This window comes from Cebus imitator, unplaced genomic scaffold (genome assembly GCF_001604975.1).
Source record: "Cebus imitator isolate Cc_AM_T3 unplaced genomic scaffold, Cebus_imitator-1.0 Scaffold609, whole genome shotgun sequence".
Classification (NCBI taxonomy): domain Eukaryota; kingdom Metazoa; phylum Chordata; class Mammalia; order Primates; family Cebidae; genus Cebus; species Cebus imitator.
Genome location: NW_016107924.1, coordinates 864,472 through 880,329, shown reverse-complemented (window position 1 = coordinate 880,329; position 15,858 = coordinate 864,472). Strand labels below are relative to the sequence as shown.

Genomic DNA, 15,858 nt, shown 5'->3' with positions numbered 1-15,858 from the left:
AAGTTGGAAACATTATGTTAAATGAGTGAAGCCAGATACAAAGAGTCAAGTATTTTATTATTCAATTTGTAAATCAAATGTCCACGATAGGCAAATCTATAGAAACGGAAAGTGAGTTAGTGGTTGCTAAGTGCAATGTGTGATTAAAAGCGGAGAGTTACTGCTAATGAGTATGGTTTCCCATGTGGTGATTAAAATGTTCTGTAATGATATAGTGGTGATGATTGCACAGCCCTTTGAATGATTAAAACATATTCAATTGTATACTTTAAAAGAATAAATTGTATGATAAATGAATTATACTTCAAGGAGGTTTAAATTTAATAGAACTTTTAGTCCGAATCAAGGTGACATTTTCTCCCATGTTTTGTCTCCAATTCTTGCATAGCACATAGTGCATCTCACATAATATTTCTAATATCGGAGTGCAATTGTTCATGTACTCTCTCTTACTCAACTATAAGATCCTTGAACTTGTCACACACATTATTTCAGGAACTAACGCAGAAAAGGTCTTCACAAATCCTATCTGAAAAAAATCAGTAAGCCAGTAAAAGTAAACCTCCATATGAACTTACCACTAGCTTACTTCTCTACTTTTCAACACCATCTATTCTGTCCACATTTCAAGCAACTTATTTCCAGGGTGAGTCTGTGGTCTGATTTGACACGAAGCAGAACATCGGTCACCAAAATGAAAGGATTGCACCATAGTACCCCTACTTTATTTTTACTTGGATTTTCTGGATTAACTCTTAATCAAAAATTGGTACTTAACAAGGAAACACTTCCTTTCTATTGTTTTCAGAGAAGTAAGAAAGCACTTCAGTTTTGAGTCTCCAAAAGCATGCTTCCTGGAATGACTGCATACCATGTAGCAGGTTTATTTTAGTTTGTTTACAGAAAATGTGTAGACCAAAGTCCGATGCTGACTTTGGGAGCTACTAAAGACATGAAAAAGTAGAACTTTAAACACATTGCACTGCAAATGATTGGGAGTATCTGAGCATACTATTTCTTACATGACTTTAAAGAAAATGGCTACCTATCTGACCCCAAAACGACTTGAAGAAACTGTTTCCGTGGTCCTGCTGCAGACGGGAGGTATGGTCCATTAAGAAGAGAGTGGAGTCAGGATCAACACACACTTAGCATGACTTAGGGAAAGAAAACATTTTCCCCCTTTGAACCTCTCTGGATATAGTCATTTTGCCTCTACTTCGGGATCACCTGTTCAGCCTCAATGGCCTTTCAGGACCTCCTGAGTCAAGCCGGTGACCTGTGGAGATTCCAGATCATTCAGGCTGTTTTTCTCTCAATCTTCACTATTGTTACATATCCTCATATTATGCTGGATAACTTCACTGCATTCACACCTGGTCATCGCTGCTGGGTCCACATCCTGGACAATGATACTGTCTCTGACAATGACACCAGGACCCTCAGTCAGGATGCCCTCTTGAGAATCTCCATCCCACTGGACTCAAACAGGAGGCCAGAGAAGTGTCATCGCTTTGTTCATACCCAGTGGCAGCTCCTTCACCTGAATGGGACCTTCCCCAATGCAAGTGACCCAGACACGGAGCCCTGTGTGGATGGCTGGGTGTACGACAGAAGCACCTTTTCTTCCACCATCGTGACTGAGGTAAGAGGCTCTGTTTTCCTCTCATGAGAACATGACCTGGGTGTTTAGAAAAACACAAGTAATAATCATGCTTCCAGCCTTTAGTCACATGTAGGTGCTTAGTCTTTATTCTTTCAGCAAATATTATTTGCTTCTTTATTAAATGTCTGACACCTACACATTTTGAGTAATGAATTCAAGAGTAGAATGCATCCTGCTATTATAATGCTTTAAGTCATGGGAAGACCAAAGTTTAAACAAGCACTTATATATAATAAGTTAAAATGTTCTGCTAGGTCAGTAATGCTCAGCCTGTCATTGCAAATTAGAAATATCTGGAAAATTGAGGAAAACCCCCATGCCCAGAGTATACCCTAAAACAATCATATGAGAAAGTCTAAGGGGAAAATCTAGCTATCCAAAAGTTTTTAAAGGTCCTCAAGTGATTGCACTGTGTGGTCAAGTTTAAGAACCAGTTAGTGTAAAATAAAAACCTAAAGGTTTAGGAAAGTCTTCCAAGAGAAAGTTAAGTTTAAGTTGAGACCTGAATAATAAAGGTCAGGTAATGTTGAAAAAGGAATCTGGAGAGGAAGTTGGAGACTTAACATAAGGAAACTTGCAGATCATGCTAACAAGTTTTGATCAGGTTACACTGAGGGGTAATAAGCATTGATGTGCTGGCTTCCTTCTCTTCCAGTGGGATCTGGTATGTGACTCTCAATCACTGACTTCAGTAGCTAAATTTGTATTCATGGCTGGAATGCTGGTGGGAGCCAGCCTAGGTGGTCATTTATCAGACAGGTGAGTACAAATGGATTACAGCCCTCTTTAAGGGCATTTTTATCAACTTATGAAACATTGTTTCATCTGGAATTACTTACTGCAAATTACACTGTCCTGAGGCTGCCTTGATCCCCACACAGAAAAGTAAAGTTTTAATCAGTGTTGTGAGTGCTATTTTTTAAATTTTCCGTGTGCAGGACACAGAAATGATATCTCCATGTGAACTGGGGGTGTTTCAAGACAGGATTTAGAGAGAAGGCACCACAACATGTGGTTTAGAAATATGAGCGAGTTAACTAAGGAACATGTTTCATCACATGGGAATCAGCCTTGGCCAAGAGTACCAGGTCCAGTCCCACCTGGACACTGCAAGCTGATGGCTTGTGCCCAGAGCATGGTCGTCACATCATAGTTCCAAGTGTGATGAGCACGCATTCCTCTAAAACCCGTGGGGTATATCTGAAGGTGTCATTGGTGGTGTGTTGAAAAATCATGTGTGGAAACTTGATTATTGCCTTTGCAAAAACAGCTTTTTAGAACCAGATAAGGTAAGTAATCCAAGGATAATACTCTCACAGTCTGTGGTGTGAGCAGTTTGGGGTATTCACCTTGCTGTATGTCTTCTGACATGGCAGAGAACAATTACCATCACCCAACCATGTCTCCCCTGATGGTGATGAGGGACTTGAAGTGCCCCTTGCCCTTCACCAGCACCATGTCTTCTCGTATCTCACCTGAAAATGTGAACACTGAATGTATGACAGGAAATGTAACATAGAATGAGCTGAGAGTCAGAGGGTTAATTTCTAACAGTTAGTAACCCAATCCTTTGTGACACTGTCCTGGGAAAATGCAGATAGACCAATTTTAGTGGATCACAGGGTGGTACAAGAAAGGATAGGGAATGCCAGGCAGGAGATGACAGTGGAGAATCAGCTGAAAATGAAAGGGCAAGATAATCTAAGGATTTTGAGATTTCTCACAAACCTAAGAGAAAATAGTACATGATTATATGCAGAGTAGGCTATGATCAAACTGACTGTTTTAAAATAACTCGCTCAACTCTTTATATCAAAAAATCAGAAATAATCTATAATCCCATTAAAAATAGGTTAATAAATAAGCAGATATTTACATAATGTATTTTTACAGCAAAGGGAATGAATAAACCACTGTCTGCAATCAGATAATTTAATATCAAAACCATTTGATTAGGTACCACAAGAACAACAAAAAGATTACACACTATAGTATTCCCCCAATGTAAAAGTCAAAAACAAGGAACTACGTTATGATGTTTGGAGTCAGAACTAAGAGAGAAATCTAATTTTCTTTAGATTTCTATTGGGATTCCATTAAATCTGAACAACAGTTTGGGTAAGGTTGACATTTTTTAAATATTGAATTTTCTGATCTATAAATATAGCATTGCTCTTCATTAAGGTAGATTTTCATTTAATTTCCCTTTGTAATGTTTTGTAGTTTATGAAAAAAGTCATGAAGTTTTTATTAAATGTATTTCTAATTTATATATAAAGATAATTTACATGTAAATTATATACATATATGTAAAGACAATTACATTTTCCATAGTAAATTTGCATCCTGACAACTTGATAAATTTGTTAGTTCTAGTGGCAATTTGTAGAGTCCTTAAAATTTCCCAACTTGATCATATCATCTGCAAGGTGGGATAGTTTAGATCATTAATTTTCTGGTTTTCTCCTTTTAATCTCTTTCCAGCAGTGGCTAAAACCTTTGATACTGATACAATGCCAATGACATTGGTGAGAGCTAAAATCTTGCCTCACCACAGGCTAAAATGTTCAAGTTGGCTACAGAGTGGATTCCTTTCCCAGAAAAGAGTAAAACACTGAATTCCAATTTTTTTTTTTTTAGCCCTTCCCTGCAACACTTCAGCAACTTTGATGTACTGCTATGGATGTTCCTTTCACATCAGTTTAGTCATAGCCTGCACTGTCCTAGACGTCTACATTTGATTTAGATGATTTATAGGCTATGCACTGCTCAGACTCTCTGCTGTGCTAAAGTATATAAAACACACATTGTGTTATTAGTACACTGCGTGTTAGTATAAGAGACTTCTGATGTGTTAAAATGTCCAGTATTCCACCCTGTCTTATGTGGTTTCAATTGATGTCAAAAATATACAGCTAAAAGATTGGAAAATAAGTTTTGATCTGCTGGGTATCAGTTTAGAAACAGGCAACCTTGTGTCTGAGATCTACCATTGATTGGCTATTGAGTTTTTAAGGTTTCAAATGCAAAGTTTCACTTGTTAAATATCTTTTATGTTTCAAAGTGTGCCTTCTCTTTGCTAAGTTTTCCCACTTGTTGCTGTTGTTCCCATTATCTGGCCTGTCTCTGTTTCTCAGGTTTGGGAGAAAGTCAGTTCTCAGATGGTGTTACCTCCAGCTCGCCATTGTTGGCACTTGTTCAGCCTTGGCTCCCACCTTCCTCATTTATTGCTCACTACGCTTCTTGTCTGGGACTGCTACAACGAATCTCCTTACAAACACTATTATGTTAAGTAAGTCAACAATTGGGATCCACATTTCCCAAACTGTGACTTTGAAACTGAAATCTCACCTTTGAAGCCAAAGCCTTATTTGTTTTTTCTTTCAGTAGTCGAGTGGGCAACATACAGATTCCAGACCATGGGAATTCCATTGGCAATGTGTGCTTCTAGTATTGCATTTATGACCCTGGCAGGCCTGGCTTTTGCCATTCGAGACTGGCACATCCTCCAGCTGGTGGTGTCTGTACCACACTTTGTGATCTTTCTGACCTCAAGGTATGAGTTGGTTTCTTCTTTTGTCTTAATGAGATCCTGGAATGAGAATGTACGTGGAAGTAGGACACTGGATTTTTTTTGTTTTTTGTGTAGGCCTGAGAGCACATCCTCTCATAATCTGTGCTTGATGGGCAATTCAAGAAGCAGAACACACAGAGTTCCCTGATAAAACTGAGGGCAATGAATGAAATTTCATAACGTAACCGACAAATATTTCTCTAACATTGTATCTCAAATATTGTAAGAGACATAATTTACTCAAAATTATTTATTGTTTATATGAAATTTCATTCACCTGAGGGTTCTGTATCTTATTTAAATGAATAAAACATAGGAAATTCCATTAAATTCAAATTTTAGGTAAGGGATGAATAATTTTTAATATAATTATGTCCAAAATATTGCATGAGACATATTTATACTAAAAAATTTTACTACTTAATAGAAATTCAAATGTATCCATGCCACTGTGTTTTTGTTTGCTAAAACCAGCAACCCATGAGATGAGGAATAACAATGAATCATTGCCTGGGAGTTCTTAGTGTCCCTGGTTATCCTCACCTTAACAAGTATTATCGAAACAGAATTATTACAAACATGCTTTCCCCAGGAGAGGAAAACATTTGAGAAGAAGATGGCTTCCATGGTATTCTATGTTTGTATGCATATCCCTGGAAAAAAAACATGTGTTGGAGAAGTTTGGGATCTTTTTCTTAATTATTGTAGGTGATATTGGATGAAAAGAAGGGACAGCAAATCTACTTTCATAACTATCTGAAGAAAGAACTGCATAATTTCTCCAGTTAAAATATTAAGACAAAATGAATAATTTACCTTATTTGTCAGTGTTTCTTCTTCCTTTATTAGCTCTGCAAACACTTCTAGATGGTTAACTATACCGCTCCCCTTAAAAAGGCCAGTTCAGTGAAAGACACCTATTTGGTCTTTACCTTTGAGAGATGATTACAGATTTAACACAGAGAGAAGATTTCAGATACAAAAGTAAGCAAACTCCCTGTCAGACCCATCCATTCATTTATCTTATCTCCATAACAACCCTACAAGGCAATATTCTCCCCATCACATAGATGAGAACGCTGAGGAAGATTTAAGTATATAATTTGTTAATATATCCAGATTTGATCACGGATGATATGACCAGCAGTGATTCTAGTTGTATGAGGCCTTAAGCATAAATTATTTGAGGGGCTTTATCTTAGGAAAAAGAACACATTACAAATAGACATAAGTTATGACCTCACTAGGACCTTAGCCGGCATCTATCTGTATAAGTGGTGGTCATTCATGCTGCGGAGTCAGGAGCTCCATGGTAAATTTGCTGAGTAGGAAGGGAGCCAATATGACTCCAAGTCTGCATTCCCAACAGTGACTGTGTACTGCATGGAGGAGTCATCTCACATTCTTCTAGTTATGGTCCAAGAGAATGTGAGTTTACATTTTCTAGTAAAACTAAACAAGTGGTGGATATTAGCTTGGAGGGAGCAGATATCTTTTAAAAAGTAATATAAGAACTGACCAAGTGAAAGTCGACTACACCTCTGTTCTCTTCCTTCTTCAGTTGGCTGATAGAGTCTGCTCGATGGCTCATTCTCAACAACAAACCAGAGGAAAGCTTAAAGGCACTTAGAAAGGCTGCACACAGGAATGGGATGAAGAATGCCAGAGACATCCTAACCTTGGAGGTGAGCTGGATGGGAGCGAGATATGGGATGTAGGGAAGACATAACTTGTCATCAATACTTACCAGTGTCCATAAGGTGAAAAAAGGAAACACAGATGTGGTTATGGGCTGTCTCATCTCACTATCATTTTAAATGGATTTCAGTATTGTTTGGGTTAAAGGAGAATATGAAGTTGCTGAAAGGATGGGGCACAGATATTATACTCAATAGAGGCAGAGGCACAAAGTATTAACAATTGAAAAGGTTTTGCATTAAATTCATTCTGTGTAATAGGAAGTCACCAAAACTAGTTTATTCCTTCTCATTTATTATTCTGTGGGTCTCTTTCAGCGCAGTAAAGCCAGAGGAAGGACTGTGAGCAAACAGAATAGAACATAAGAGGTTCACTTATTTGTTCATCCAATCATACATTCTTCCATTCATGCTCTATTCAGTGAGGGCCTACCTATGCCAGATTCCTTTCTTCCTTGGAAATATTACAGTGCCCACATCAATCTAAATCCCTATTTGTCTGGAGTTTCATTATACTTACTTACTAACTATAAGTTCTTAAAGCATGACTAAGAAGAAATGCCCGTGGAAGTCTTCCTCGTTTCAATCCACCCAGATCTTAAAGATAAATATTGCCATGGATCTTTAAGTTAAATATTATCCATGTTATGCACACATATAAAGTATTAATTTTAAAATGTAGTATGCACAAATGGTACTAGATCATGAATAACAGAATAAGTCAAGGTAACAGCCTGAATGAAGCTTTTGCTATGACAGAGAAAATTAATGGACAGATTTAAATCCAAATATTGGAAATGATACAGGAATGGAAAAAATGCTACTGGGGACAATAAAAATACATCTTCTCTCATTTTATTGAAAACAAGAGGATTAAGAGCAAACCTGTTAATATCCTCACATATGAATATTAACCTTAAATGTAAAACATCACACTTAAAAGACACAGAGTGGCAAGTTGGGTTAAAAGAAAACACACACCCAATTGTATGCTGACTTACAGAGACTCATCTCACGGGCAGTGACACCTATAGGCTCAAAGTGAACAATCTTGCATTTTCTTCACATGTACCCCAAAACCTAAAATGCAATAAAATAAATTTTTAAAAAAGGATAAAAATAATCTAACAAACAAATGGAAAACAAAAAAAAGAGGAAGCATTGCTATTCTAATTTCAGATAAAACAGACTTTTAATCAACAGTGATTTAAAAAGACAAAAGGAGAATTACATCATGGTCCAGGGTTCAACAAGAAGATTTAACTATCTTAAATAGATATGCACCCAACACTGAAACACCGAGATTCATACAATGAGTTCTTAGAAATCTACAGAGACTTACATAAATCACACATTGATAGTGGGAGAACTCAACACCCCACTGGCTGTATTAGATAGATTACAGACACAGAAAACTAACATAGATGTTCAGGAACTAAACTCAACACTTGACCAAATGGACCTGTAACCGGGTTTTTTTCTTGGATGCTGGTGGTTGTTTTGGGTTCTTGGCCTTCAACTTCTGAAAGAATAAGCGGTGGGGCCGCTTCAGCTGCATTGTATGCTCATAAAGTGAATATCGGACCCCAAAAATGTTGCAGAAAGGTGATTTCATTTAGGTAGAGAAAAGAGAAGGAAAGGAGAAGAGAAGAAAGGCTTCCACGAAGAGTGTGGAAGGGGATTCCAGAGGGGAAATCCAGCCAGGTGTGTGGGCACAGACATTTATCCTGGGAGAAATCCCCACCTTCTCCAAGACCCTGGGCCACTGAAAAGAGTTCCTTAGAACTTCAGCTGGAGTGATGGACTTTCAGTTTCTTTCCGCGCTCTCAAAATCAAATATAAACCGTTGAATCTCCCGGATGGAGAGAGATGGGAGGGGGGCATGGTGCGGGGGAAATTCTTGCCCTTAAAACTATGCCCCCTCATGGACCCGGAAAGAGAACACATTCCCTCAGACCTAATAGATATCTACAGAACACTCCACCCAACAATATATAATCTTCTTATCTGCACGCGGCAGATACGCTCAAATCGACCACACATCAGCCATAAAACAATCCGCAGCAAATTAAAAAAAAAAGAAATTAAATCAAACACACTCTTGGACCACAACACAATAAAAAGAGAGATCATTAAGAGGACCTCCCAAAACCATAAAATTACATGGAAATTAAACAACCTGTTCCTGAATGACTTCTGGGTGAAGAAATTAAGTCAGAAATCAAGAAAATCTTTCAAGCTAATGAAAACAAAGATATAAAATACTAGACTCTCTGAGACATAGCTAAACACGTTAAGAAGAAAACTTATAGCACTAAATCCCCACATCACAAAGTTCAAGACAGCTCAAATTAACAATCTAACCTCAAACCTATTAGAACTAGAAAAACAAGCACAAACAAAACCCAAAGCTAGCAGAAGAGAAGTAACCAAATCAAAGCTGAACTGAGTGAAATTGAGGTGTAAAAAGAAAAACACACACAAAATATTAACAAAACCAAAGACTGGTAATTTCAAAGGACACATTAGATAGATAGACGTTATTAGATAAATGAATAAAGAAGAAAAGAGAGAAGATTCAAATAAATGCAATTAGAAATGATAAAGGCGGCATTACCACCACTGACACATAAATACAAAAAACACTCAGATACTCTTGCAAACAGCTCTATGCACACAAACTAGAAAACCTGGAAGAAATAGATAAATTCTTGTAAACATTCAAATACCCAAGATTGAATCAGAAAGAAATTAAAATCCTGTATAAACCAATAATGAGTTTCAAAACTGAATCAGTAATAAAAAGCCAACCAACCAGAAAAATCCCTGGGCCACATGGATTTACCACTAAATCCTACCAGACATATAAAGAAGAGCTTGTACCAATCCTACTGAAATTATTCCAGAAAATTGATGCAGAGGGACTCCTAACTCATTCTATGAGACTATATTTATTCTGATACCAAAATCTAGCAGGGAAAAAACAAACAAACAAACACAAGACTAAAAACAAAGAACACATGATCATCCCAATAAACAAAGAAAAGGCTTTTAATAAAATTCAACAACGCTCATGTTACAAAACCTCAACAAAGTAGGCATCAAAGGAGCGTACCTCAAAATAATAAGAGCTATCTCTGACAAACTATCTCTCTTCACATACAATATGGTCTTATACATGCAAATCCCTGTAGTTGTAGCCCAAAAGCGCTTTGATCTGGTAAACAATTTTAGCAAAGTTTCAGGATAGAAAATCAATGTACAAAAAATCAGTAGCATTTCTATACACTGACATTAAAGCTGAGAGCCAAATCAAGAATGTAATCTCATTCACAATAAACACAAAATAATAAAATACCTAAGAATACAGCTAGCTGGGGAGGTAAGAGTTCTACAGTAAGAATTACAAAGCAATGATAAAAGCAAGCAGAGATGACCACAAACAAATGGAAAAACATTCCATGCTCATGGATAGGAAGAATCAATATTGTTTAAATGGCCATACACCAAAAGCAATTTACAGATTGAATGCTATTCCTATCAAACTACCAAAGACATTTTCCACAGGATTATAGAAAACTATTTTAAAATTCATATGGAACCCAAAAAAGAGTTGAAATGACCAAAGCAATCCAAAGCAAAATGAACAAAGCTGTAGGCATCACACTGCCTGACTTCAAACCATACTACAAGAACACAGTAACCAAAATATCCTGGCATTGGTACAAAGACAGACACATAGACCAATAGGACAGGTTAAAGCACTGAGAAATAATGCCATACCTCTACAACCATCTGTTCATTAACGAAGTCGACAAAAACAAGCAATGGGGAAACGATTCCCTATTCAGTCAATGACGTAATAACTATCCATCTGCAGAAGATTGAAACTGAACACTTTCCTTTCACCATATACAAATCTCAAGTCAAGATAGATTAAAGACTTAAATGTAAGACCTAAAGCTAGAAAAATCCCAGAAGGAAACATAGAAGATATCATTCTGGAAAAAATTCCTTACAAAGGTTTCATGACAAAGACTCCTTTTCTGTGGCAAAAGCACTTGCCACAGAAACAAAAGTTAACAAATGGGACCAAATAAACTAAGGAGCTTTTGCACAGAAGTTAATAATTCTATAGGTTGTCTGTTTACACTCTTCATTATTCACTCTGTTAAATAATGAAGAGTGTAAACAGACAACCTATAGAATGGGAGAAAATATTTGCAAACTGTGCATCCAACAAAAGCCTAATATTCAAAATTTTTTTTCCCCATTTATTTATTTTATTGCACTTTAGGTTTTGGGGTACATGTGAAGAACATGCAAAATTGTTGCATAGGAACACACCTGGTAATATTCAAAATTTATAAGGAACTTGAACAAATTAAAAAAGAACACATACTCAATAAAAAATAGCCAAAGGACATAAACAAACAGTTGTGGGTTGTTTTGTTTGTTTTGTTTTGTTTTGTTTTGTTTTTGAAACAGAGTCTCGTTCTGTCACCCAGGCTGAAGTACAGTGGCGCAGTCTTGGCTCACTGCAGCCTCCACCTACGGGGTTCAAGCGATTCTCCTGCCTCAGCCTTCTGAGGAGCTGGGATTACAAGCTCATGCCATCATGACTGGCTAATTTTTGTATTTTTAGTAGAGATGGGGTGTCACCATGTTGACCAGGCTGGTCTTGAACTCCTGACCTCAAGTGATCTACCCACCTCGGCCTCCCAAAGTACTGGGATTACAGGCATAAACCATTGTGGCTGGCCAAACAAACACTTTTCAAAAGAAGACATACATATAGCCAACAAGCATATGAAAAAAATGCTCAACATCACTAATCATTAGAAGAATCAATCAAAACCGCAGTAAGATACCATCTCACACCTGTCAGAATAGCCATTATTTAAAAGTCAAAAAAAAGCAGATGCCGGTGAGACTGCAGGAAAAAAAACAAAAAGGAACACTTAAAAACTCCTGTTGGAAATGTATATCTGTAAATCAGTTCAGACACTGTGGAAAGCAGTGTCTGATTAAAGATTTCTTGTTGGAAATGTAAATCTGTAAATCAGTTCAGACACTGTGGAAAGCAGTGTCTGAAATTAAAGATTTCTCAAAACTCAAAACAAAACTACCATTTGACCCAACAATCTATTACTAGGTATGTACCCCCCAAAATATAAATCTTTCTATTATAAAGGCACATGCATATGTAGGTTCATCACAGTACTTTTCACAATAACAAAGACATGGAATCAACCTAGATGCCCATCAACAGTGGACTAGATAAAGGATATGTGATGCATATACACCATGGAATACTAAGCAGCCATAAAAGGAGGTCATGTCCTTTGCAGCAACATGGATACAGATGGGGTTCATTATCCTAAGCCAATTAATGCAGGAAAGAAAAACCAAATACCACATATTCTCACTTATATGTAGGAGCTAAACATTGGTCCATATGGAGCTTTGTATAGATACAAAGAAGAGAACAATAGACACCAGAGCCTACTTGGAGGTGGAGGATGGAAGGAGGTAAGGAGATGAGGATCAAAACACTACCTGTTGGGTACTGTGCTTATTAACTTGATGATGGAATAATCTATACACCAAACCCCCATGACACATAATTTACCCATGTAACAAACCTGGACATGTGTCCCCGAACCTAAAAGTTGGAAAGTAAAAAAAATAATAATAAAAGAGCAATTGGAACAAAAAAAGAACCGTGCATTATGAAACTAAATGGCAACTGATGGTTCCCTCAGTTCCCCAGGGAAAAAAGAGAGCATTGCTTATAAGGTGCAATTGAAACTTGGTGTGAAAAATTGATTTTATACATGATTGGGTACCTAATGTTGCCTAAATTTGGATTTATTATTTTGTAACTATTATTCATAAATGTCTAGTCTTAGTCCTGTTTTAATCTCCATCTCACAGGTTTCCTAATACACCTGCTCTAGACAACCGTCTAACTCAAACCTGCCCCACATTATATCAATATCAATTCATTAATTACTACAGTCTTATGGGTCTGGGAGCCCAGCGAATAATACACATCTCCTCTGCCCTGATTACATATAACTCAGAGATATTTAAAGTGGTTAGAAACATGAAGCTCAAAAATTTTAGTTTTTTTACTACCGTGAAAACTGGAATAGAGGATGTGACTTTCAACATCTACCATCAACAGAATTTATAACACTTCATTCCACAGTTGAACTTACCTGTCACAGATTTTTTTAAAGGTACAAAACCTGACCTGATAAATATAGGGTGTAGCCCAGAAAGCAGACCTGAATGTGATCTCCTTCTAATGTGCATTCTCCCACACTCACCAATCAAATAACTCAGTCCTTTATGGGTAGCTGATGGTACATACAGAAGGGCCAGGATCGTCTCTTTTGAAGGTTATTCCTCATGGAAGTATGAGATTAGGTAGAAAGTAGCCTCTCCTTCCCCAAACGTCAGTATTTCTGAGCTGAGAACCAAAATGAGTTCTCTAAAGAAATTTTTCTCCTTTCTGAGGCAAGCTGTTTTTCACCAAGGGCAGTGAGCAGAGAACCAATGTTCATATCTTTGGGTGCCATATGGTCCAAATGGAGCTTTCGGCTATAATCAAATTTGGCCTTCATTTAAAGTGTAATCTTTATTTGGTACCCATTATGGTCTGAATCTCTAACATACATATCTTTTTCAATGCTCTGCAGCCACTTAGATGTCTCATCTGAAATATCCTTGATTTCCTGGAGACTGCTTTAACTTCCTAATTCACTTTACATCTCATTTTTACATATGTCATTGCATTTTAAGATTTATATTTTCCAACAGACAAAAAGTCATGTCATTTCTCATTTGCGGGTTGACCAGTGCCCCTACAGTGCCTACTATTTTGTGACAACTGCCCAATTTATTGTTTCTGCTGTTGTTGAAGATTTTGAAATCCACCATGAAGGAAGAACTGGAGGCAGCACAAAAAAAACCTTCTCTGTGTGAATTGCTCCACATGCCCAACGTATGTAAAATTATCTTCCTCCTGTCCTTCACAAGGTAAGCTTCATGCAGTGTTTGGGGGAAAGTTAAAATACTGGAGACATGAATTGCGTTCTCATTTCAAGTAGCACAGCATGTTAAGGAAATACATTTGCACATAAAAGATGAGAAAGCCATAAAGAAAATTGCTATGTTTGAATGCAGTAAAAGAGTTCTGAACAGACTGACACGGAATTAATGGTACAATAGTTTTTTGTTTACCACAACACCCTATCAGGCTCATCACTGGAGACTTATCCTGAGAACTTCAATTACAGTATATGCTTTGGCTTGAAGTTTCTTAATGTGCTTGTTTCCATTTTTAATGAGGTAAATTACAAAAAGAATTTTGTACACAAATATATATAACTCAATGAGTATTTCCATATTTTGATAGGTAATTTAGATCAAGGTGCATAAAAACCTCTAAAACACTAGGACATGATCACAAACACAGAAAAAATCATAAATAGGAAGTCCTACCTGTTAATCCCCCACAGAAACATTGATTTAACAATGATTGTATCCAAACACCCCAAGAGATTTCCAAAATGGAGGTAAGATGTTGTAAAATCATAGATGAGCAGAAAACCAAGAACAGTTGCACTGAAATGGGTAAAAAGAGTAATTTCACCTTACCCGTGACAACCCCTTTCCAAAGACGGGGTCCAACTCAGTGCCAAGAGAGAATACCCTGGCCTATGACTGCTCCCTCATAGAAAAGAAAGGAGTGGAACATTCGTACACATGTTCACATGCCTTTGACACACTGCATGAGGAACTGGTGCTTGTCTCACCTCGCTCAGAGCACTTATGGAACTGGCATATTTGGATGTTTGGATCACTGAATAAAAGGTGAGTACAAAGGAAATCTGTGACTGGTACAGCTCAGTGCAATAAAAAATAAGATGAACAATTTTAGATGTCTCCCTTAGGAGGGAGGGAAGGGACTGCAATGTGTATCCAACATTCTAATTTTTCAGGGAGATGCCCAAGAAATTTGCTTTTGTCTTGCCCACCCAGGATGCCAATGGGACTTCAGATACTCTAGATGTCTTAGGAACAAAACATAATTTAAAAAAAATCTGAGTGTCATCCTGCTGCATCAAAGAACTCATAGCAGAGCAAACAGACACCACAGGGAGCCAGAGATTACAACATATTTTAAAACAGAAATCAGTAAATCTCTCTAATTAAAAATATACACACATAAATACAGATAAGACACTTTACAGAGAAGGTTTGACAAGCCCCCAGAGGTGGCTATTTCTTCAAATGTGCATCCACAAATGCAAAGCTACAAAGAACATGAAGAAACAGAGAAACATGACTTAAAAGGAAACAAAAAAAAAATCTCTAGAAACTGACCATAAGGAGAGGTATATGAATAATGTGATAACAAATTAGAAATAACTACCATAACAATGCACACATAAGTCAAGATAAAAATGGATGAACAAAGTGAGAAATTCAACAAATAAATATTTAAAATATTTCAAATGACCAAAATAAATCAGAGAGTAGATGAAGACGATGACTGTGCTGAAAAGTTAACTGGAAGTGTTCAACTCTCTACTTTTCCAGCAGAAGAACAAATCAGCAAATTAAAAAACAAGTCATTGGATATAATCTGCCAACAGGGGCAAGAAAAATACAGAAAAGAAACATGAAGAAATTCTAAGGGCCCCATCAGACACCATGAAGCAAAGACATACATGCATTTTGAGGTCCTGAAAGGAACAAGAAAGAGAGAGAGAAAGAAAGAGAGAGAGAGGAAAGAAGGAAAGAAGGAAAGAAAGAAGAAAGAAAGAAAGAAAGAAAGAAAGAAAGAAAGAAAGAAAGAAAGAAAGAAAGAAAGAAAAGAAAAGAAAGAAAGAGAAAGAAAGAAAGAA

General features: G+C 37.0%; 1 protein-coding gene across 2 annotated transcripts in view; it reads left to right on the top strand.

Moving 5' to 3' along the window:
- The first annotated feature begins 974 nt into the window (after positions 1 to 974).
- SLC22A9 (solute carrier family 22 member 9) overlaps positions 975 to 15,858 on the top strand; it is a 30,547-nt gene continuing 15,663 nt past the window's right edge. Inside the window, exons 1-6 of one of the 2 annotated variants that reach the window (XM_017516937.2) lie at positions 975 to 1,645; positions 2,322 to 2,425; positions 4,804 to 4,958; positions 5,054 to 5,222; positions 6,802 to 6,925; positions 13,869 to 13,984. In XM_017516937.2, coding sequence (XP_017372426.1) covers positions 1,244 to 1,645; positions 2,322 to 2,425; positions 4,804 to 4,958; positions 5,054 to 5,222; positions 6,802 to 6,925; positions 13,869 to 13,984 — 1,070 coding nt within the window. In that variant the 5' untranslated portion in view covers positions 975 to 1,243. The remainder of the gene's footprint in view (positions 1,646 to 2,321; positions 2,426 to 4,803; positions 4,959 to 5,053; positions 5,223 to 6,801; positions 6,926 to 13,868; positions 13,985 to 15,858) is intronic. The other variant, XM_017516936.2, reaches the window with a different exon arrangement.